A 23,461-nucleotide genomic window follows, 5' to 3' on the forward strand; every position below is an offset into this window, starting at 1 on the left:
AAAGATTTATCTTTCTTATGATGTTTGCAATTTCTGTCCATGTTCTATTTGTACCAATTTTTTGTCATTATGCATGTGGTTCCCATGTGATTTCACTTCATCATGTGATACCATCAAGTGACACGATGTTTGCATTTTAACTTTGATTGGTCGAATTTTGTTTAAATACTTCTTCCTGTTTGTCATTAATAAATCTCCACCTGATGAAGACGGGGTACCGTCGAAATGCATTGTGGATTCACCTAAATCAACTGTGTCTTGGAGTTCCTAGCGCTCTTCTGACCATCACTTTATTCTACTATTGCATCTATCCTCCACTGGAGGTACACAGCTGGAGCTGCGGTGGAGTGTTCATCTATCCGATTTATCTGCTTCTTATGTGCTCCCTTTAGACCGCAATCTACCTGACCGTTACCTATCAGTTTAACTAAACACAGGTGGTCTCCAATGAAGTAGTAGAACCATCTCAAGGAAGATCACAAGGAAATGGACAACATGTGATTAAAATATGAGTGTCTGAGCAAAGGGTCTGAATACTTATGATCATGTGAAATTTCAGTTTTTCCTTTTATTAAATTTGCTAAAATTTCTACATTTTTTTTTCAGTCAAGATGGGGTGCAGAGTGTACATAATGTGAAATAAATTAACTTTTTTTGAATTTAATAAATGGCTGCAATGAAACAAAGAGTGAAAAATGTAAAGGGGAATGGATACTTTCCGTACCCGCTGTATATGAATGTATTACTCCTTTGTCATAGTGCCATCATTATATTGGACAAACTACACATGTGAGCATAGCCAAAGTTATGCAATTCTGTTGCAAAAGGTAGTAGTTTAACACAGGCATTAGTAAAAGAAAAAATCAAGAAAAACAAAAAATAACATACATCACAGAGGGCAACAAACTTGTTACAGGCCAATATTTTTATTAACATAAAATGATTATGAATGTTGAAAATTATATTTTATTTTGTACATTATTATTGTGGAATGACCACTAAAAATTAAATAAAGGGAGTCTATATGAATTTTTGTGCAATAAAGTAATGTTTTATTAGTTGATATTACTCCAGTATTAGAGCAGCTTTCTTATTTTGTAAATTCTAGAACTTCTAGGCTTCTTTTGGGCAAGACGTTGGTTTTCAGCTCAGAAACGAGGGACAACATTCATCTGGTAGGACTGAGGTCTTGATCCATTGGTGTTGGGCAGCGGTCTTATACTCAGATTCTTTCTGTCTACAGTGGGCTCCAAGGTGAACTTCTGCAGTATGGTGGTTAGAAAGAGGAAGAGCTCCATGCGAGCCAGGCCTTCTCCCATACACATCCGCTTGCCTGAGAAAACAAAAAACATTGGCTATTATCAATGAGGCTATTAATTTCAATTGGAAGGAAATGCTTTTTTCTCCCTGTGGGGGCACTGCAGGGGAACTGTACACTTATGGTCAGGTTCCATCACAATCACATCAATTCAGAAATATTTGTAGTCTCTAAAAAATTTTTGCAATCATTTTAATGTACTGTATGTCAAACGAGGAGCAGTTTTCTATGCTCACTTTTGGGATTTATTCCTAATGAAAATTTTCTTGCCAACTGTTATCATTCTAAGGCCAATAAGCAAGGCATTTATGATACTTTCTGTATTACACTAAGGCCCTGATCTTAATTAGGAGGTGTGCTGGGGTAAGATGTTTCTGATTCATTTATGAACACAGCCCTCTTAATAAATTTTAGTAAATAAATAAGTAAATTAGACTTGATAAATAAGACTAGACTATCGATGAGGACGTATTAGGTATCAATCCTTTTTAGAACACCCATATTAAAGGGCATATGTTAGTAGGACCTACCCTCCTGAACATAACGATATCTTGATATTTGCGATGCGAAGAGGTGAGTATAAGAAATATTATTTATTTAACCACCTTGTAGCAAATTCAAAACACACTTAATTTATTCTATTCAAATCAAATCCCCTTTCCAATTTTTAGAAGTTTCACTGCTTTCTATTGTGTTTAAGAATGATGGTCACATACTGTATGTGCACTAATACTTCTATAAACCCATGGAAGTGAATGTAGCGGAGGTCACGAATGAGCACTAATACTCCATTCGCAAAGAACTTGTATAGTAAATGATATTTGCAATCAGTGTTACCATCTGGACCGGCATTAGCGGCAGGCAGACCAGGCAGCTGCCTAGGGCCCCCCGCTCCCCCAGTGGCCCCCAGCCAGTCACCTGCCACCAGTGCCGACTCCCCCCGCCAGCGCCGACTGCCCCCCATCAGCGCTGATGCATTCAACTATACCGGCGTCTATGGCGCAGGTACAGTTCAATAAAATGATGGAGCAGAGAGCGTCTGCTGACAATATCTGAACAATATCTCTTACCTGCAGAGAATGGCATAAATGCATCATTTTTCTTAAAGGAACCTTTCTCACTAAGAAAATGTCCTGGATCAAATTCGTCTGGATTCTTAAATAGTTTGGGGTCTTTGAGGACAGATGTCAGGATCGGAAACACCATAGTCCCCTGTAAATAAGTGTATGAAATATAAACTGGAAATCTAGAAAGTGTTAAGTCATGTTTGGATGTCAAATGATCAGATGTTTGGAACCAAGACATTAGACAGATCAACAAATTTTCTTTATGTTTGGCTTTGGGTTTCACATGACCGTAGTATTTTTACTGGCATCATAATTTGAGGCGTTATCAACTACTTGGACAATCCTTTTTTATTCACTATGTTTCCGACAAGGAAAATAATAACACCTATTCTGACCTCTGGTGCTGCCTCTGTTCCAGTGGTGTCAGCACTGGCTCTCCAGGGGCTCATGTGACATTATTTTACACCATGACTGTGGCCAATCAGCGACCCCAGGAGAGCCTATGCTGACACCGATGGAAATGCCCCCACACCAAATGTCAGTATAGGTGTTATTATTTTACTGGGATAAATAATCATTGAGATGGGGTTGCCTGAAGAGTGGACAACACCTTTATGGTCCATTTACACTGAATTAATATCATAAGCAAGTGTACCTAGGAACGCTCGTTTCTATATAATCATGCAGTCTAAACAGGCTGACAACGATATATGAGCAAAACGTCTATTTATCGTATATAATGATCTTTCGGGTTCCCCAAAAGATCTTCATTCTTGGCAGCACATTGTCCTGCACTGTCAAGAACAATGGCAACTTATGTACAACGAACCATCTCTCGCTGATCATTGCGTGCACATCTGCCTGTACAAACAGGATGTTAAATAAATACCGATGAGTAAACATATTACTGGTCAGTGGTCATTTTCTCCACGATCAAAGTACATTTTAATTAATAAATCTTGAAATAAAAATAACTTTCACAATTCAATGTGTTAAAACAAATGTTTCTTAACTGAGATAATCTTATAAATGTTTCCCTGCTATATACTGTGTAATGGCTGTGGCTGACCGTGCAGGAACATGGCCTGATCATACCACATGTCCTGCTAAGGGGGAGATGCAAAAGAGAGTATACAAACAAGACAGCATGGGATCACAATTTATTCTTTTTGTGCGGCAAATCATTCCACTGTCTGTTATTAAGCATTTTTTTACCTCAAAGAAATACTCAGCTGGGATACTCTGCTATAATGCCTTATTACTCTCTTGTGTCCTCCCCTGCCCAGGAGCTGTGGTATGATCAGACCACGTTCCTGCACGGTCAGCCACAGCCATTACACAGTACACAGCAGGGGCATATATATAAGATTTAGAGATGGGTGAACCCGAACAGTAAAGTTTGGCGTCCGTACCGAACACCTACTGTTTGGGCACGAGCACCGACTTTTCCAGGAAGTCCGTGTTACTGTTCGGGTTCGGCTGCCCGAACACCAGGTGCTTGTTGCCCTGTCATGTTCTTGGCAGCACGGTAAACACCGCTTCTGATTGGCACTGAAATCATCCCCGCTGGTCAGAGGTCAACGGTTCCCATTCCGTCCAAAGACAGTGTGAGCACTCAGCTATGATTGGAGGTATAAAGTTTACCTATGGTCACTGGTGTCAGTTGATGACACTACTGATCTCATCATCCAACACCTGCTACCGCTAATAACAGTGAGGGCAGGAGAGGCTGATAGCCCGCACCTGCGATATAAATAAATAACTTTTTTAAACAACGGTGTGGGTTCCCCTTTTCTTTGATAACCAGTCAGGCAAAACTTACAGCTGGGGGTTCATGTCACTGGTCACTGAGGATCCGTTCCCAGCTGGGCTGAACTGCGTTGACTTCAGTCAGATCCCCGCTAGCACCATGAGAAAAACTCTCACGCTGATAGCGAGGATCTCACCAAGGTCAACGCAGTTCAGCCCAGCTGGGAACAGACCCTCAGTGACTGGAGGTAAACTCAATAACATCACCGCCGGTCATTGAAGCTATGCTCGAAGCCACGCAGTCACAAGTTGTTCTCTGCCTAGACAGTCGCATATTGGCACCATCCAGGTTGAAAACTATTTATCCCCCAGACATGGATTGCGGCATGGGACAGAACGACTGACAGGGGAGGGATATTGTTGTTTTTTCATTTTATCTTTACTACAAGAGAAGGAGGGATTCGGTGGAACTAGGCATTAGGTGAGTATAACTGTGTTTGCTATTTGTAAATAAAGTAAAACTGTGTTTTTTTATTTCTAATGAAGGACTTTATTCTGGCTGTGTCTTTATTTACCATACAACTATAGGATTAGTAATTGATAGGTGTCAATATTAAGCCGTGGGCTTGATGTTACCTGACAATACAAAGTTGACATCAACCCCAAAAATATAAACCCCACTTGCCACCACTACAGGGCTAGTCGGAAGAGCCGGGCAAAGCACCAGAATTGGTGCACCTAATAGATGTGCCTTTTCTATTCAGCTGCGGGTTGCTATTTTTAGACAGGGGAAAAATATCCATGGCCCTTTTCCAGCCTGAGAATACCAGCCCCCAGATGTCTGCTTTAGCAAGGCTGGGTGCCAAAAATGGGGGGGGGGGGGCACACTGTTTCTTTAAATTATTTATTTAAATAATAATAAAAAAACAGTGTGGGGACCCCTCTATTCTTAATAATCAGCCATGATGAAGCTGACAGCTGAGAGTTGCAGCCCCCAGCTGTGAGTTTTGCCTGGCTGGTTATCAAAAATGCAGGGGAAACCATGCCTTTTTTATTATTTATTTACAGTGCAGGAGCGGCTTTTGAATACTCCCATCAGCTGCTCCTGCTCTCACTGTTATTAGCGGCAGCAGGTGTCGGATGATGGGATCAGTAGTCCCATCCTCTGACTCCAATGACCGGAGGTAAACTTTATACCTCCGATCACAGCTGAGCGCTCACGTTGTGTTTTGGCAGTGTGGGAACCGCGGCTCTCTGACCGGAGGGGATGATTTCCCCACTGTTTAGAAGCGGTGTTTGCCACACTGTTATGGACACGACATAGTGGCAAACACTGAATGTTCGGTCCCCCATTCAAGTGAATGGGGTCTGGGTTCGGATTTGGGTCCGCATACTCTTCGGGTTCTGGAACCCAAACTTTTTGTTTGGCCGAACCCGCCGGACTCAAACATCCATAGGTCCGCCCTTCTCTAATATGATTATCTCAGCACAGGATCATTCTTTAAAACATATCCAATCGTGGAAATTATTAGTTTTCAAAGATGTATTGATTAAAATGTCAAATAAAATTAACTTTGTTTGTGGTAACATCCCTTTAATGTTTCATATCGCGAAGTGTAAATAGATCCTTAGTTTACAGCATAGTAATAAATACACGTAATACAAGGTTTGAAGTAGAAAGTATTAATCTTAAAAATAGTAACATATAAAGTGCTAAGTCGATAAGCTGATAAGACTGGCTTACTGCACCTTTGGAATGTGGTAACCTCTGAATGTTGTGTCCTTGCTGGTAGCGTGCTGCAATCCTGATGGGACAATATCAGCAAATCTCTGGATCTCATGGATTATGGCGTCTGTATACGGCATTTTACTCTTATCTTCCATTGAAGGACTGCGATCTTTGCCTATTACATTGTCAATCTCTTTGTGGATTTTCTCTGAAATTTACAAAGACAGGACGTATTTCAGTCAGTATATTTTATAATTGTACAAACTTGTTAAGACCAAACTAATGTCCACAGAACCATACAACATAGAGAGATAAAAATGCCCCAGTAGAAATCTATAGGCTTCTTCTTAAATGTCAGTAATTTTTGTCTTCTTAAGTCTAAACAAAGTCTTGTCACTTGTCATAAACATGTATTTTTTTAACCTAGTGCAAATTTCTCTGTCTCCCTGAATCTGGCATAGTTTTTTTTTTTTTTTTTTTTTTTTTGTTCCTGCATCTGTCTTCTCTGACCTGTATAAAAATCTAGCCTATTTAGCAAAGTAGGCATGGTCCTCATCACATCTCTATGGATGTCTTCATGAGGACCATGCCAGGGAAGAAGGAACATATCTCAAGAACACAGAGGTGAACAGGAGCTCAGCGCCATTTGCACTAGGTAAGAACAAAACTAAATTTTTATGACAAGTGGCAGGTCCTCTTTAAGATGTGAGCTTGATGTGGGCTTGTAACTCTTGTAGCTATGATTCTGTAAGAAGAACATTACCAAAACATGATAGAAACATTTTTAGAATTGAGAGTCCTCAGTGGTTGATCCCTTTTAATGGCTAACTGAAAAGATGGTAACAAATTGCAAGCTTTCGAGACTACTCAGGTCCCTTCATCAGGCATAGACTAATACAAATTCTGAAAAATCACATATTTATGCACAATACGTATAATAAATATGTGATTCTCTTCAGCAATTGTATTAGTAAATGCCTGATGAAGGGACCTAAGTAGTTAGTCTCGAAAGCTTGCAATTTGTTACTATCTTTTCAGTTAGCCATTAAAAGGTATCAACCACTGAGGACTCTCAAGTCTAAACATTTTTCTATCCACTGGCTAACACGGTACAAGATATATATCTTTCCTGTATAAAAAGAAATGTTACAAATTACATTAGAATAATTACCTTGTATTTCTGGATATTTCATTAATGTTAGAAAACCATATCTCAGAGTCAGACTTGTCGTCTCTGATCCAGCAAAAAATAAATCAAATATCGTCGCCGCTAGGTTTTTCTCATGAAATTCTGTATCTGAATTTTCTTTTTCCTAAAAATTTGAATTCATCAATATTTTAATGATCAAAAATTGTTAGAAATGTAGTTAGTTGCTCATTGAGGTTAAATTGATTTCAAAGATTTCTCAAAAATTACTTCATTTTGATACCTTGGAAAAAAAATTATATCTACATTTTCACCTCTTTCATCTTTATGAGGAAACAATCTATGAAGTCACGAGGAAAGTTCTCATCCAGGGTAGCTTGATGGTCGTTTATCATCTTTTTAATAAATTGTTTCAGGTTGTCTGTAACTTTGAAAATCTTCTGGTGAGGACCAGGAAGGTAGGACATTATGGTTGGGAACATGTTAAAAAGCTGATGGAAAAGAGAAAAGCAGTAGAAAAAGAATATTCAGATCTATAATTACGATATACTTCTACAATTTCAATATTTTTGAAGAATATCTCCACTTTTTTCAGAAAATGTGTTAGTACTGCTTCAAGGCATCTAAAGTATATAAAAAAAACATAATTTGCAGAAAGTCTTAAAGGGAACCTGTCACCACGTTTTTGGAAGATGGGATAAAAATAGAGTTAAATAGGGGCAGAGGTGGGCGTTACATTAGTGTGTGTGTTATGCGTTTATTACCAACCTAAGTTGCCGAAATAACTTTGCAAAGTCTCCGTTTTCGCCTGTCAATCAGGCTGGTCAGGTCGCATGGGCGTTGTCTTCCCCCAGATTTGGCGTAGTTTTCCGTTGGTGGCGTAGTGGTGTGCGCATGCCCAAAGTCCGGAATCCTCTTCCAGGGGATTTAAAATAGCGCGGTGTTCGTTATTGCATTGGTGATCGGTGGGCGCGGCCATCTTCCTTTGGCCGCGCGTGCGCAGAAGCGGCGCTCTGCTGGCCGCGGCTTCATGAAAATGGCCGCCGCGATATCCATCTGCGCACGCGCGGCATCCCGCGGCCATTTTCCTGAAGCCGCGGCCAGCAGAGCGCCGCTTCTGCGCACGCGCGGCCAAAGGAAGATGGCCGCGCCCACCGATCACCAATGCAATAACGAACACCGCGCTATTTTAAATCCCCTGGAAGAGGATTCCGGACTTTGGGCATGCGCACACCACTACGCCACCAACGGAAAACTACGCCAAATCTGGGTGAAGACACCACGCCCATGTGACCTGACCAGCCTGATTGACAGGCGAAAACGGAGACTTTGCAAAGTTATTTCGGCAACTTAGGTGGGTAATAAACGCATAACACACACACTAATGTAACGCCCACCTCTGCCCCTATTTAACGCTATTTTTATCCCATCTTCCAAAAACGTGGTGACAGGTTCCCTTTAATTGAAAAATCTGCTAACATTTTGTCTACAGTTTCTATGCAAACCTTTCTGTCTCTAGGGTTGCAGACTATAAAGAAACCTTGTGCAGTCTGATTAATTCCATTTGCCCACTACTTCTTGATAAACTACCAAATGTATGTGTTCCTATGAGGCCAAGAAGTATTTGATGAAACACATGGACCCAAAAGCAAGTGCCACCTGTTACGGCTAGCGGAACGCACCGAATAAATAGAGATGTTTTATTGATATTGGTGCGTTCGCAGCCAGGGGTCCACCGTGCAGGAGCACCTGCTGCTAGCAACGGAGGCACGATATGGCGGTATGGACTAACTCAGTTACTTCACCGAGTAGTCGTGAAAGAAAGGCACTGTGCCCTGTTAGGCTTCACAGAGGCACAGGCTAACTGCCCACACAGAGAGCAGTCAGTGGTCACGCATGCACACAAAACTCCTCGCCGGAGGTGCCAGCATTCTAGGGGCTTATTTCAGCCGGGTCCCTGAACACATTCAAACACAAACTCCTCGCCGGAGGTGCCAGCATTCTAGGGGCTTATTTATTATTATTATTATTATTTATTTATATAGCACCATTATTTCCATGGTGCTGTACATGAGAAAGGGGTTACATACAGGGTTATAAATATCATTTACAGTAATCAAGTTTACAGTGACAGACTGGTACAGAGGGGAGAGGACCCTGTCCTTGCGGACTTACATTCTATTGGATAGTGGGGAAGAGACAGATGGTTGGAGGTGCAGCAGCTCTGGCGGTGGTGAGGCGGCAGCTCTGGCGATGGCGAGGCGGCAGAATGGTTATTGCAGGCTGTAGGCTTTCTTGAAGAGATGGGTTTTCAGGTTCCGTCTGAAGGATCCGAGGGTGGTGGATAGTCGGACGTGTTGAGGCATGAAATTCCAGAGGATGGGGGATATTCGGGAGAAATCTTGGAGGCGGTTGTGTGAGGACCGAATAAGTGTGGTGGAGAGTAGGAGGTCTTGGGAGGATCGGAGCATACGTGAGGGAAGGTATTGGGAGATTAGTTCAGAGATATAGGGAGGGGACAGGTTGTGGATGGCTTTGCAGATCAGCGTTAGTAGTTTGAACTGGATTCGTTGGGAATTGGGAGCCAGTGGAAGGATTTGCAAAGGGGAGAAGCAGGGAAGTAGCGAGGAGAGAGGTGGATTAGCCGGGCAGCAGAGTTGAGGACAGACTGGAGTGGTGCAAGAGAGTTAGCGGGGAGGCCACAGAGGAGGGTGTTGCAGTAGTCAAGGCGGGAGATGATAAGGGCATGCAGAAGAGTCTTATTAGATTGTGGGGTGAGGAAGGGACGGATTCTGGCAATATTTTTGAGTTGGAGGCGACAGGAGGTGGCAAGAGTTTGAACGTGCGGTTTGAAGGACAAGGCAGAGTTGAGAGTTACCCCGAGGCAGCGGATTTCAGGTGCGGGAGAGAACGTGATGCCGTTTACCATAATAGATAGATCAGGTAGGGGGGATACGTGAGATGGGGGAAAGATGATGAGTTTGGTTTTGTCTACATTAAGTTTTAGCAAGCGAGAGGTGAAGAAGGAGGATATGGCTGACAGAAACTCCGGGATTCTGGACAGAAGAGAGGCGACATCTGAGCCAGAGAGGTAGATCTGAGTGTCGTCCGCATACAGGTGGTACTGGAAGCCATGGGACTTTATGAGTTGCCCTAGGCCAAGGGTATAGATGGAGAAAAGTAGGGGCCCTAGGACAAAGCCTTGAGGGACTCCAACAGAGAGAGGGCGGGATGAGGAGGTAGTGTGGGAGTGGGAAACACTAAATGTGTGGTCGGAAAGGTATGAGGCAATCCAGGACAGGGCAAGGTCTTTGATGCCAAGGGAAGAAAGAATCTGTAGCAGTAGGCAGTGATCGACTGTGTCAAGAGCAGAGGACAGGTCAAGAAGGTTATTTCAGCCGGGTCCCTGAACACATACTCTCGTGACCACACTGGAGCAAAGCACTTAACAAAGAACAATACTAGCGCATGGCCGTGCGGTCATGCGAACCTTAAATAGCTGGAGCACGAACAGGACCTTCCTAGAAGGACCAATGAGAAGCTACACCAGAGCGTGAGCACCTACAGGACCTTGCTGAAGTAGCCAATGACCTTAGCTGCAGTATCAGATCATGTGACCCTCGATCTACACTGAGAGATCTTACTCTGGGCATGCTCAGAACGAGCAAAGCAGGACTTAGACCCAGAAGTGTCTGTTTGCCGCTGCCTAGCACCGACTTCAATGGCAGAAGCAGGAAAGGCAGCAGTAACTCTTAGCACAGAGTCAGACTGAGCGAGAAGCTAGGAACGACGTCTCCACTGAGCAGGCTCCACTGCGGCAGGAGAAGAATGGGAGACCGTAGCGGAGATGGACTGAGATTCCCCCTGTGCAGAGGAGGGAACTCGACCCCTAACATTACCCCCCCTCCTAGGGCCCCCCTCCTTGGGCCTCGCTACGTTTGAAGGCAGCAATGAGCTGCGGAGCCCGAATGCGCTCAGCAGGCTCCCAGGACCTATCCTCAGGACCGTAACCCTCCCAGTCCACCAAATAAAATTTTTTGCCACGAACCACCTTGTACCCCAAAATAGCGTTCACCTCGTAGTCGTCCGTAGACAAACCCGATGTCCCGGCAGATGACTCAGAAAACTGGGACATGTATACGGGCTTAAGGGGGGACACATGAAAGGTGTCGGTGATACCTAGGCGTGGAGGAAGAGCTAGACGGTAGACCACAGGATTAACCTGTTCGAGGACCTTGAAGGGACCAAAGTAGCGAGGAGCAAACTTAGTGGACTCAACACGCAGCCTGATGTTACGGGCGGAGAGCCACACTAAATCGCCTGGAGCAAAGGTCGGAGCGGGGCACCGATGTGCATCGGCGGAAGACCTCATTCTCTCCTTAGAGGCCCGAATGGCATCCTGAGTGTGGTCCCAATTGTCCCGTGCCTCCACAGCCCAGTCTGCCACCCTGGAGTCGGCGGAAGACACGGGCATGGGCACAGGTATCCGCGGATGCTGACCATAATTAAGGAGGAATGGCTTCTGTCCAGTGTAGTCGGCTACAGCGTTGTTCAGTGCAAACTCTGCCCAAAATAGCAAGGATGCCCAGTCATCCTGCCTGGCTGAGACAAAATGTTGCAGATATGTGACCAAGGTCTGGTTGGCCCTCTCTACCAACCCATTCGTCTCGGGATGATAAGCAGAAGAGAGATTTAACTCAATACTGAGAAGATGACAAAGCTCTCTCCAGAACTGAGACGTAAACTGGGGACCCCGGTCACTGACAATTTTGTCTGGCATACCGTGTAGGCGGAAGATGTGTTTAATAAACAATGCTGCCAAGGCCCATGCAGAAGGTAGCCGTGGAAGCGGCACGAAGTGCACCATTTTGAAAAATGATCGGTGATAACCCAATGATGGTACAGCCACGAGACTTGGGCAAACCCACCACAAAGTCCATCCCGACCATCTCCCAGGGCCTATCTGCCACCGGCAGAGGATATAATAACCCAGTTGGCCGTTGTCGAGGAGACTTATTTTTGGCGCAGGAGACACACGCCCGAACATAGTCTGCGACATCACGAGCCATATGCGGCCACCAGTATGTCCTCGCCAGTAACTCAGATGTCCTTTTGGAACCAAAATGTCCACCCACCCTGGACGAGTGTGCCCAAGAGAGAACCTCCGGTCACAAACCGGATGGTACAAAAGTCTTGCCCGAAGGCACAGACCCTAGCGAAACTGGGGCCACAGTTCTCTGGCTCTCGGTGGGGACAATAAGCCGAGGCTCCTCTTCCTCCTCCACAGGTGACACAACGGAGCGAGAGAGAGCATCGGCACGAATGTTCTTCTCCCCAGAAAGGAAATGGAGGGTGAAATGAAACCGGGAGAAGAACAAGGACCATCTGGCCTGGTGAGAATTTAACCACTGGGCTGTCTGCAGGTACACCAAATTTTTGTGATCTGTGTAGACTTGGAAGGGAAAACGAGCTCCCTCCATGAGATGTCTCCACTCCGAGAATGCCAACTTCATGGCTAGCAACTCCCTGTCCCCGATGGAATAATTCCTCTCTGCTGGGGAGAAAGTCTTAGAAAAGAAGAAGCAAGGATGCTTCCGACCTTGAGCATCCACTGAGAGATCTTACTCTGGGCATGCTCAGAACGAGCAAAGCAGGACTTAGACCCAGAAGCGTCTGCTCACCGCTGCCCAGCACCGACTTCAATGGCAGAAGCAGGAAAGGCAGCAGTAGCCCTTAGCACAGAGTCAGACTGAGCGAGACGCTGGGACCGACGTCTCCACTGAGCAGGCTCCACTGCGGCAGGAGAAGAATGGGAGACCGCAGTGGACATGGACCGAGATTCCCCCTGTGCAGAGGAGGGAACTCGACCCCTAACATTACCCCCCCTCCTAGGGCCCCCCCCTTGGGCCTCGCTACGTTCGAAGGCAGCAATGAGCTGCGGAGCCTGAATGCGCTCAGCAGGCTCCCAGGACCTATCCTCAGGACCGTAACCCTTCCAGTCCACCAAATTAAATTCGACCCCTAACACCACCTTAGCACCTCCTATAGCAAAGCCCCTGTCTGTATGGTTGCTGTAGATAAAAAATGTAGGATTTTTTTTATCAATTCTGTCTGTAAAGTTGTTGTGGCTCTCTCAATTGATCTTGTGTTCCTTTTCTGTGCCAAAAACTAAAATCTGAGCAAAAGTGTCCAGGCATTCAACTATTGGTCTATTGATGCTTATATTACCTAGACTGATGGATATCTATGCATAGATATGTGTAATAGACACTGAGTAGTTTACCTTCAACCATGTGGCCAGAAGAAAACCAATTTATTTTTAAAATTCATGCTAATTACATTACACCCAAATAGTTTTAGAATCTTTGCAATGTTTACCTGTCCAGAATCGCTGTTAAACAGCTTGATAATATCATTGAAATTTGACAAAAGCATCAAGAATTTTTCATCTTCGTAGTCGAATCTTTCCCCAAACACGACAGAGCAGATGACATTAGAAACAGAAGATCGCATTATATTTTCTGGGTTAATTGGAGTGTCTGTAGCAAAATAGGCAAATATAAAGAGGTTGTCAGTCAATGGTTTAAAGAATAACTAACCTTTTATTTATTTGTATTTTTTATATAATTTTGTCCAGTATGGAAAGTTATGAAGTTTTGCAAATTTGTCTTCATTCCTGTATAAAAATGTATGTAATTGGCTTCCATCCCTTGCTTCTCCCCAGTCTATTTTCCTGTCTTTAGCTGCACTGATATCAAAATGTACTCATTTGGGGTGCTGATGATGGCAGTAACAAAGGGTCAATTCAATGCACCTAAAGGCAGGCAAATAGACTGGAAAAAAGCAGGGGATGGAAGTCAATTACATGTTTTTTTTCAAAGATGAAGACAAAAATTCTCAAACAAAATGATTTGGAAAGTTTCACAAATTTCCATGTTGGACAAAATTATTAAAAAAAGTTTAGTTACTGTTTAACTCTACAATACATTAGGGACATTGAGAAAATATAGACCAAGTTAAGGGTTACTACACAGTGACTGCTGATGTGCAGTCCACATTGTATGGTGACCTCATTAGAAATGGCCATACTGATCATGTTAATGCTAGTAGTATCTTTTGAGTCAAGGAATCAGCCATAGATCTAGTCTGACAGTTTAGTTATCGTAGAAGTTGGAATAAGGAGAATCTATAATCAGGAATGTTCTCCAAGAACGCACACACATGTTCATGGGCATGACTGGATAAATGGTTGTTGATGAAAAGATTTCTAATATGTATGGCCCGGTCTGAGACCATGAAATCCATTTTTGGAACTCAACCCACCTTTATCCTTCATTAATTTCTCAGTTAGACATTGTGCTTCTTCTTGGATTCTTTCTTCGATGCTTCTCTTTCCCATTCCAAAATTTCTTAAAGTTGTCAAGGAAAATCGGCGAAGGATTTTCCACCTGTCTCCATTGCTTGCAATGACTCCTGTAATTTCAAGCATTTGTTAAGCAGGTTGACCAAGATTAGAAAAACATAGGTATCTTTCTACCATAATTAATGCCACACCTTTCCACACGATGTGTCAAGTATTGCAAATTAGCCCAATTCACATCAAATGGATCTATATACATAATTTATTTTATTTAATATCCCCATATTTTTAATGTAAGAAAAAGATTTACTGAATTTAAAACACACAGGAGAAATGAGAATAAACTTTTACAGAACACAATGCAAAAGAAGATAGAATGGTGGGAAGGGTTGAATTAAGTTGGAAGGCAAATGTTTCCAAGACTGCTTTGGCAAACATTCAAAGATACAGACTTTGAAGGAAGTTATATTTGATCCCAAGAGAGTCAATTGTTTTATAAGTTCTACAGGGTAGGTTCCTAGTCTTATCAAACTTTATGGACTGCTGCACATAAGTTCTCCACAAGAGTTGGACAGAAACTGTCATCACAGTTACTGATGATGATAAGACAAAATAATAATCAAGGAGATCTTTTTTATATTATTTAGAAACAAATAGATGGCAGGATAATCACATTGTCTCTTGCTGCCTATATTATGCTGTGCTGAACGATCATGGGATAGATATCAGAGCATAGAGGGTAAAACAACTGAAATTGAAGATATTTAATCAGAATCAGACAGAAAACTCAAGCGCTTGGAAGTGAGTACTTAAAAAACAGCAGGGTGTGATATACAATCAGGTGAAAGATGTAGCGATGCAAAAAATAAATAGAGTACAATGGAACAAATTTTGAATACATGCACTCCTTTTAGTCTGCAGAAGCTTCAGCCTTCTCCTGGTGAACCTAACAAAGGTGTAACAAAATGCATCATAAATAGTGATGGGCGAACCTCTGGATGTTCAGGTTCAGCCGAACATTGGGAAAAAAAGTTTGGTTTGGGTATCAGAAGAGTACCCGAACCCAGACTACATTCTGATGAATGAGGGGCTGGAACATCCATTGTTTGCAACTCTGTCATCTGCAGGGAAGTGTGGAAAATACAGCCTCTGATCAATGGTAAGAGTATCACCTCCAGTCAGAAAGCTGCAGTTCCCACCCTGTCAGATGACAGTGTGAGCAGGCAGCTGTGATTGAGGGTAAAAAGTTTACCTCTGGTCACAGGCATCAGATGATTATAGAGTACTGCTCATATCAGCCTATGCCAGCTGTCACTGATAACAGTGAGACAAGACACCACTGATGGGAGTATTCATCAGCCGGTACCCACGCTGTAAATAAATAAATATTTTTTTAAATTTCTGTTCTATTTTTGAAAACCAGCATGAAAAAACTAACAGCCGCAGCATGGGGTCCTCCCATTTTTGACAACCAGCCAAGCTAAAGCATACAACTGCGCTCACACCACCTCATTATCTAGTGGTCACAGACATGGATGACGGCATGGGACATCTTCACATCGGACAAGTGAGGGATATGGTTGTTTATTATTGTTTCTTTTTTACAAGGGACAAGGGCTTCAATGGAATTGGCGTAATGTGAGTATAACTATGTTTGATATCTTAAATCTGTTATCTGTAAAGACAGAGTGTGAATTTTCATTTCAAACAAAATACTTTATTTAGGGTGTTTTTTATTTACAATATGACTATTGGGTCATATGGGGGTTAGTAATGGATAGGCGTCTTAAATATGCTTCTCCATTAGTAAACTGTGGGCTTGATGTCACCTGATGATGTCTTCAACACCACAAATATTACCCCACTTGCCACTGTCACAGGGCAAGTGGGAAGAGCTGGGCAAAGCACCAGAATTGGCTTTTCTCATAGATATGACTTTTCTGGGGCAGCTGCAGGCTGCTATTTTAAGGCTGGATGGGGCGAGTATCCATGGCACCTTACCATCTTGGGAATACCAGCCCCCAGCTGTCTACTGGATGTAAAAAATGTGGGTTACCCACCTCTATTTTTTTATATTATTTATTTAAATAATGTAAAAAACTGCAGCGGTACCCCTCTATTCTTGATAGCCAGCCATGATAAAACTGACAGCTGAGGGTTGCAGATCACAGCTGTCAGTTTTGCCATGCTAGTTATCAAATATAGAAGAGGCCCCATGTCACTTTTTTACATTTTTTTTTATCTAGAGCACAGGCTCTCTCATCAGCCCCCATACTCCCATCAGTGGTGCCTGCTGAAGCTGTTTTCAGCTACAGCAGGCTTGGGCTGATGGGAGTAGTACTTTTATCAGCCTTCGCCTCTGTAATTGGCAATAACCTTTTTACTGCTGTTTACAGCTGCCAGCTCATGCTGTCATCTCACAGTGTGGGAACTACAGCTCTCTGACCGGTGGTAATAATTTTACTGCAAATCAGAGCAGCCAAAGTTTCTCACGCTGTCATGTAGATGAAGTTGAAGTCCATGCCCAAACAGTAGGTGTTTGGTACGGAAACCAAATTTTATTGTTCGGGTTCACCCATCACTAAACATAAAGCATTCACCAAAACTTGCAACTTTTCTACGCCATTAAAGTTGTATAAAACATTTGATAAACTGCTAAATTTATTTCACTAAAAACCTCAAAATCTAAACAAAAATAATGCTTTCTGCTTACAAAAGTTGTACAAACAATGTTGAAACATCCTGAAAAACAAACAGCATAGTAAACACAACATGCTTGCAAACAGTGCTGTCTAAAAATGTTTTGACATTGAGACTTTAGACTTTTCCCTTTTGGAAATGCAGAATGATGTAGTTGAAATGTGGCCTTACCAAAAGCTAAAGGAAAAGAGTTTACTTTTTATACGTAGAGAAAAATTGCTATTTCTGTTTGTGTGCTGTGTTTGGTATTGCAGTTCTAGTCAATTTAATTAAAGGGAACCTGTCACCCCCCCATGGCATTTTTAAGTAAAAGAGCCACCTTCAGCAGCACTAAGGCTGCATTCTGTAAAGGTGGATCTTATGTTTAGCATCCCTAGGAATGCTGAAATATTCACTTTTATAAATTGCCCACCATGCCTCTATTGGAGGTTTGTCTTCTCCCCCAGTGCTTCCGAGGCATCAATCATCCCCCTGTGTCCTCCAGGTGCTGCCTCCTTGTGACGTCACCGGCTCCTTCATATTGCCAAGGCCTCAGATCCCACCCAACAGTGTGTTATGATGTATTCATACTGCGGGGCTGGGAATCTGGCGCCTGTGCAGTGGAGCCAGTCACCGTGCTCCATTGAAGATGGTGCTGAAGTCTCGCGAGACTTCACAAATCTTCAATGGAGCACAGTGACCCACTCCACTGAGCAGGCGTCAGATTCCCAGCCCTGCAGTTTGAATACATCATAACACACTGCAGGGCGGGATCTGGGGCCTCCACTGTGCACAGGTGTGATATCCTGATGTAAGTTCCTTGGCAGCACGCACAGCGTATGCCCGATAAACTGCAGGGAGTGCAGGGGCTGGTCATGTATTTTGGAGGAGGCACACAGACGCAAGAGGGAGATGATTGAAGTCTCTGAGGTGGTTGACATGGGGGAGAAAGCACACCTCCTGGACACAATAGAGGTATGGCGGGCAATTTGTAAAAGCGAATATTTCAGCATTCCTAGGGATGCTAAACATAAGAGCAACTTTCACAGAATGCAGCCTTAGTGCTACTGAAGGTGGCTCTTTTACTTAAAAATGCCCTGGGGGTGACAGGTTCCCTTTAACCCCTTAACGACCGCCGATACGCCTTTTAATGGTGGCAGTTAAGGGTACTTAAACCACAGTTCCATTAATTAATGGCGCTGTGGAAAAAGTGAATAGCACCCCCCAGAGTCAGATTAGGGTTTTTTTTACCGACCCCCGGGTTGCGATTGCCAGTAATTAACCATTTACCAGCGGTCGCAAAAAAAACCCCAAAAACGCGATTTCCCATTTAATTTCTCTGTCCTCCGATGTGATTGCACATCAGAGGACAGAGAAATGGGGTCCCTGATCGCCCCCCGATACTCACCTGTCTCCCCTGGTGCTCCTCGTGGCTACCGATGGGCGCCGCCATCTTGTTCCGGCCAAAAAATGGTGGGCGCATGCGCAGTGCGCCCGACGGCTGGCACCCGGAAGATCTTTGGGGTCTTGACTGCCGGGGTAGCCGAGACCCCAAAGAACATGATCGGGGTCGTTTTTTACCGACCCCTGTTTTGCGATCGCCGGTAATTAACTGTTTACCGGCGACCGCAAAAAAAAAAAGTAGTCTGTCATTCTCTGTCCTCTGATGTGATCGCACATCAGAGGACAGAGAAATATGGGGATTCAAGGACCCTGTTATACTTACCGGTGTCCCTGGGTCCTCCTGCTTCCCCTCCTGCCCACCGGCTTCTTCATCCGGTAAAAAAAATGGCAGGAGCATGCGCAGTGCGCCCGCCATGATCTGCGGGCAGCAGCTAGAGGAGTTGTGGCTAAATTTATGGTTAGGGTTAGGGTTGGAGCTAAAGTTAGGGTTAGGTGTTGTGAATTCCGTTCTCGGGCTCCCTCCTGTGGTCATGAGTGATATGGCTGGTCTGTAGCTGGGCTCCAGCTGCCTCGTTTTCTGCTTTGCTGGCTGCTTATTTAACTCCACCTGGACCTTTACTTGTTGCCTGCTGTCGTTGTATTCAGTACTGGTTCAGATCTCTCTGGGACTTCCCTTGTGACCTGTCTCCTCCTGGGGAAGCTAAGTTCATGCTAGTTCATTTTTGCTCATTGCTTTTTGAAAATGTTTCTCAGTATATGATGATTTCAGTCCAGCTTGCTTATATGCTATTTTCTTGCTTGCTGGAAGCTCTGGGATGCAGAGTTGCGCCCCTCACATCGTGAGTCGGTGTGGGGGGTTTTTGTATTCTCTGCATGGATAATTTTGGTAGTATTTTATACTGACCGCACAGATTCCTTGCTATCTTCCGACTATTTAGTTATTAGTGGGCCTCATTTGCTAAAACCTGTTTTCATTTCTATGTTTGTGTTTTCCCCTTATCTCACCGTTATTATTTGTGGGGGGGCTATCTATACTTTGGGGTAAATTTCTCTGAGGCAAGTGAGGCTTTGTTTCTCTCTAGGGATAGCTAGTTCTCAGGCTGTGAAGAGGCGTCTAGGCCGAGTCAGGAACGATCCACGGCTGCCTATAGTGTGTGTTGATAGGATCAGGGTTGCGGTCAGTAAAGTTCCCACATTCCCAGAGCTTGTCCTTTATTTCTGGTTTACCTATCAGGTCATTTCATGTGTTCCTAACCACCGGGACCATAACAGTTAGGGTTAGGGTTGGGGCTAAATTTAGGGTTACGTGTGGGGCTAAATTTAGGGTTAGGGATAGAGCTAGGGTTAGGCTTCTTTCACACTTGCATCGGTACAGGGCGGTCGCAATGCGTCGGCCCGACGTACCGACGCACTTTGTGAAAATAAAAAAAAGGGTTCTGAAATAAAATGTTTGCAAAAAAAGTTAAATGTTCATTTTTTCCTTCCACATTGTTTCAGTTCCTGTGAAGCATGTACAGGGTTGATAAACTTCTTGAATGTGGTTTTGTGCACCTTGAGGGGTGCAGTTTTTAGAATGGTGTCACACTTGGTTATTTTCTATCATATAGAGCCCTCAAAATGACTTCAAATGTGGTCCCTAAAAAAAAATGGTGTTGTAAAAATGAGAAATTGCTGGTCAACTTTTAACCCTTATAACTCCCTAACAAAAAAAAAATTGTTTCCAAAATTGTGCTGATGTAAAGTAGACATGTGGGAAATGTTATTTATTAACTATTTTTTGTGACATATCTCTCTGATTTAAGGGCATAAAAATACAAAGTTTGAAAATTGCAAACTTTTCGCCATATTTCTGTTTTTTCATAAATAATCGCAAGTAATATCGAAGAAATGTTACCACTAACATGAAGTACAATATGTCACAAAAAACAGTCTCAGAATCAGCAGGATCTGTTAAAGCGTTCCAGTTTTATAACCTCATAAAGTGACAGTGGTCAGAATTGTAAAAATTGGCTCGATCATTAAGTACCAAATTGGCTCTGTCACTAAGGGGTTAAATAGTTGCACAATGCAATACTAGACACAGCCAATTAGAGGTGCTGTTTCTGTGAAAATTTATATTTTTTGCGTATCAGGTAACACCTTTTAATAATTATATACTAATCCTATGAAGCTATCACGCATACAAGGTACAGAGGTTCAGAACAGCGGAGATATTACAACCTGTAAAACAGGTTACATAAGGAATGGAATGGTTACATAAGGAATGGCCATATATATTGCCCTCGCTGATATCTGTGTGCTACGAACTGTGAGAGAAATATACTTTTATTGCTCCGTACTCTTTATATAATGTACGTCATCTGTCAAATATTACACATATTTTACCAAAAATGTATGCCACTATATGACATTTTAGAATATCTAGTATTCAAATCACAGAAAATAATCCGTTATAGTTATTTTAGTTATTTAGTTTATCGACTTACCAAACTGTTTATAGAAGACATCTCCTGCTCCTATTTCTCCCCTATCACTGAACGCATCACTGCGGTCCACCAATGCTTCCTTCACGGCATCGTACCCGATAAGTACTATGGTCCGGACGTTTGCTAAGTAGATGGTATAAACAGGTCCATACGTCTTACTCAGCTTTAGAGATATATAGATATATATATATAAAAAAGGGTATTAATTAAAATTCTTAAGGCCTTCACAAACATTAGGCTAAAATCAGTAGAGCACATCTAAATATGGGGGATCAAACCATCAAAGGAATTTTTAAAATTATAATCTAGAAGAACTTGTCACTCAAATTATGACACAAGATGTTTTATTCATACAGTAGGGGCAATCCACGGTGAAAAACCATAACATTTTGGTCTATGATTTGACTGAAACTTTTTGTTTTTCACTGTGGATTTCACCTATGAATAAAGCATCTTGTATTGCAGTTTGATTGCCACGTTCTTCTAGGTTACATTTACTAAGGGTTGGGCCCCTACATGTGCACCAGCATTTTGGGAGTGCCGTGTTCTATTACTTAACTTAGCCTTTTGAATCTCTTCCCTGACAAATGATTTTCGAGAAAATAAGGATCTGACATTCCTAAATTCAAGTGTTCAAGCCTTTGACCACTGCTTTACATTAAAAACATGTGAAGTCGAGAGTTTAAATATATGGAAAGGTGGGAGTGATAGTTGTAGTCCAAATGAACATTCAGCCACCCACCATCACATATGGTCAACATAAGAGGGAGCCATATAATTAATAACCCCATATCAGATGAAAGTCATCTGAACCTACTGATATTGGCTGGGTCTGCTGACCATGTGACAGATATTATCAGAGTAGTAACGGATCTGGCAACTGGAATTTTCATGCCCGAACTTTGTGATTTCAGGGGAAATAAGAGTCAACTGGCATATGAGGCATTATCCTCTTTTACAGTTAAAACACATGAATGCTCGGCTGACCTGAGTGCTATAGTGCCAGCCTGTAGCTATCTTATGTGTATGGATCATGGGAAAGGCTTTCTGGATCCTGGAGGTTGAGATACACATAGAAAACATTAATACATAGTCAGGGAATTGAGAAGTTCCATCTTCAGTACCTCTTTTCATCAGAGAGAGAAGAGCATCTACAAAGACTATGTAGAGAACCCAAAAGGTCCATAGATCAGATTTGCTTGTTAATTTCAATATTCACTCTGTAATGCCTAATTTCTCCTGTGGAGGTGCTGCAGGCAGATTGAGCACTGTTTTTTTTGTAAAGCTGACTGAACTGTGGGCACAAACAGTCGTAAAATAACTTGCAAATGATGTTAGGCTTACAGAACAACTGCAGGGAATATGAATTCTCTGCAGCTTTCCTTGTCTATGTCCAGAGGACCCTCAGCTTTTCAGATAACCGATTTATACCTGTAATTGCTATATAACCAGTTCAGGAAAAAGGGTAAGATTTCAAGTAAGTGTACGTACCTGAACTAATGACTGTGGCATTTCTGTATTGCTGATCTGAAACATATTCCCTAATCCAGGCAGAGGTGTAGGTCCTGGAGGGAGGTTCTTCTGCTTGACCCTACTCCACCATTTAATGAGATAGATAAGGAAAGTAACCCCAGTAGCCAGAAGAAGTGTTGCTGCGATGTTGAGAGCCATCCTGAGCCGCTGTGACTACAGCTCAGTGTTTACTGTGTAAGTTCAGCCAGGTACAGGGCAGCGATCCAACTTGCAAACAGGCTGAACACGGTTAAAGTGCAATGTTATAGCAAAGTTATTGCTGTATTTCACAATGTATTTCACAATGTATTGTAACTGCTGCTGTAATCAAATATAATTTAACCCCTTTGAGAAACAAATATTTTCACTTTTGCGCTATTGTTTTACCTCCTCGCCTTACAAAAGCATTAGATTTTTGTTCTTCCATTGACGCAGCCTTATTTCTTGTAGGACAAATAAGGAAAAAAAATTCCAACTGTGATGAAATCGTGAAAAAAAACCCACTTTTGCCGTGGTGCTTTGGTTTGCATGTTTATGGCATTCAATGTTCTGGCAACATGATTCTTTAGGACAGCATGATGATGGCGAAAATAAACTTGTGTAGTTTTTTTTATTATTTTAGTGACTTAAAAAAATGTTGAACCCTGAAAAAATTATTTATTTTGTACCGCCATTTTCTGAGACCAGTTAATTATTTTATTTTGCAGTCAAAGGAGTTTTCTTGAGGTATTGTTTTTTTGGTGCTAATATGTAGTTTTTAGTTAAATTTTGTGGTACATGCAAGGTTTTTAAATTGCTTTTTTTTTATATATATAAGTGCCATGTTGCCATAATTTATCCTATATGTCATCCTTCCAGTAAGCGCAGATCACTTCCATTCCCTAGCAATCTCAGTCCTGATACTCATTATGGAAGCTGCCGCATCTGTTTTTTTCACTAGTTGTGTCTCACACAACCTTGTAAGGTGAGTGTATCTTACTTGTACTTAAGGTACCTTCACACTAAATGAC

General features: G+C 42.6%; 1 protein-coding gene across 1 annotated transcript; it reads right to left on the reverse strand.

The window, feature by feature from the left end:
* Positions 1-1,086: 1,086 nt before the first annotated feature.
* On the reverse strand, positions 1,087-22,683 carry LOC143805898 (cytochrome P450 2C8-like). Its single transcript, XM_077285648.1, has 9 exons — positions 22,431-22,683; positions 20,940-21,102; positions 14,334-14,483; positions 13,389-13,549; positions 7,325-7,501; positions 7,035-7,176; positions 5,884-6,071; positions 2,389-2,530; positions 1,087-1,333 (listed from the first exon to the last, which is right to left on the reverse strand). The coding sequence occupies exons 1-9, from the start codon at positions 22,608-22,610 to the stop codon at positions 1,149-1,151; spliced, it is 1,488 nt and encodes a 495-aa protein (XP_077141763.1). The 5' UTR covers positions 22,611-22,683; the 3' UTR covers positions 1,087-1,148.
* Positions 22,684-23,461: the final 778 nt, after the last annotated feature.

Source organism: Ranitomeya variabilis, chromosome 2 (genome assembly GCF_051348905.1).
Source record: "Ranitomeya variabilis isolate aRanVar5 chromosome 2, aRanVar5.hap1, whole genome shotgun sequence".
Taxonomy (NCBI): Eukaryota; Metazoa; Chordata; class Amphibia; order Anura; family Dendrobatidae; genus Ranitomeya; species Ranitomeya variabilis.

Bases quoted from the DNA above. Each gene is read 5' to 3' on its own strand.
- LOC143805898 (XM_077285648.1), bottom strand. From the start codon at position 22,610: ATGGCTCTCAACATCGCAGCAACACTTCTTCTGGCTACTGGGGTTACT. The intron at 21,103-22,430 runs GTACGTACACTT...ATATCTCTAAAG, and splicing joins TGCCACAGTCATTAGTTCAG to CTGAGTAAGACGTATGGACC. The intron at 7,502-13,388 runs GTAAACATTGCA...CTTTTCCATCAG, and splicing joins TTAACAGCGATTCTGGACAG to CTTTTTAACATGTTCCCAAC.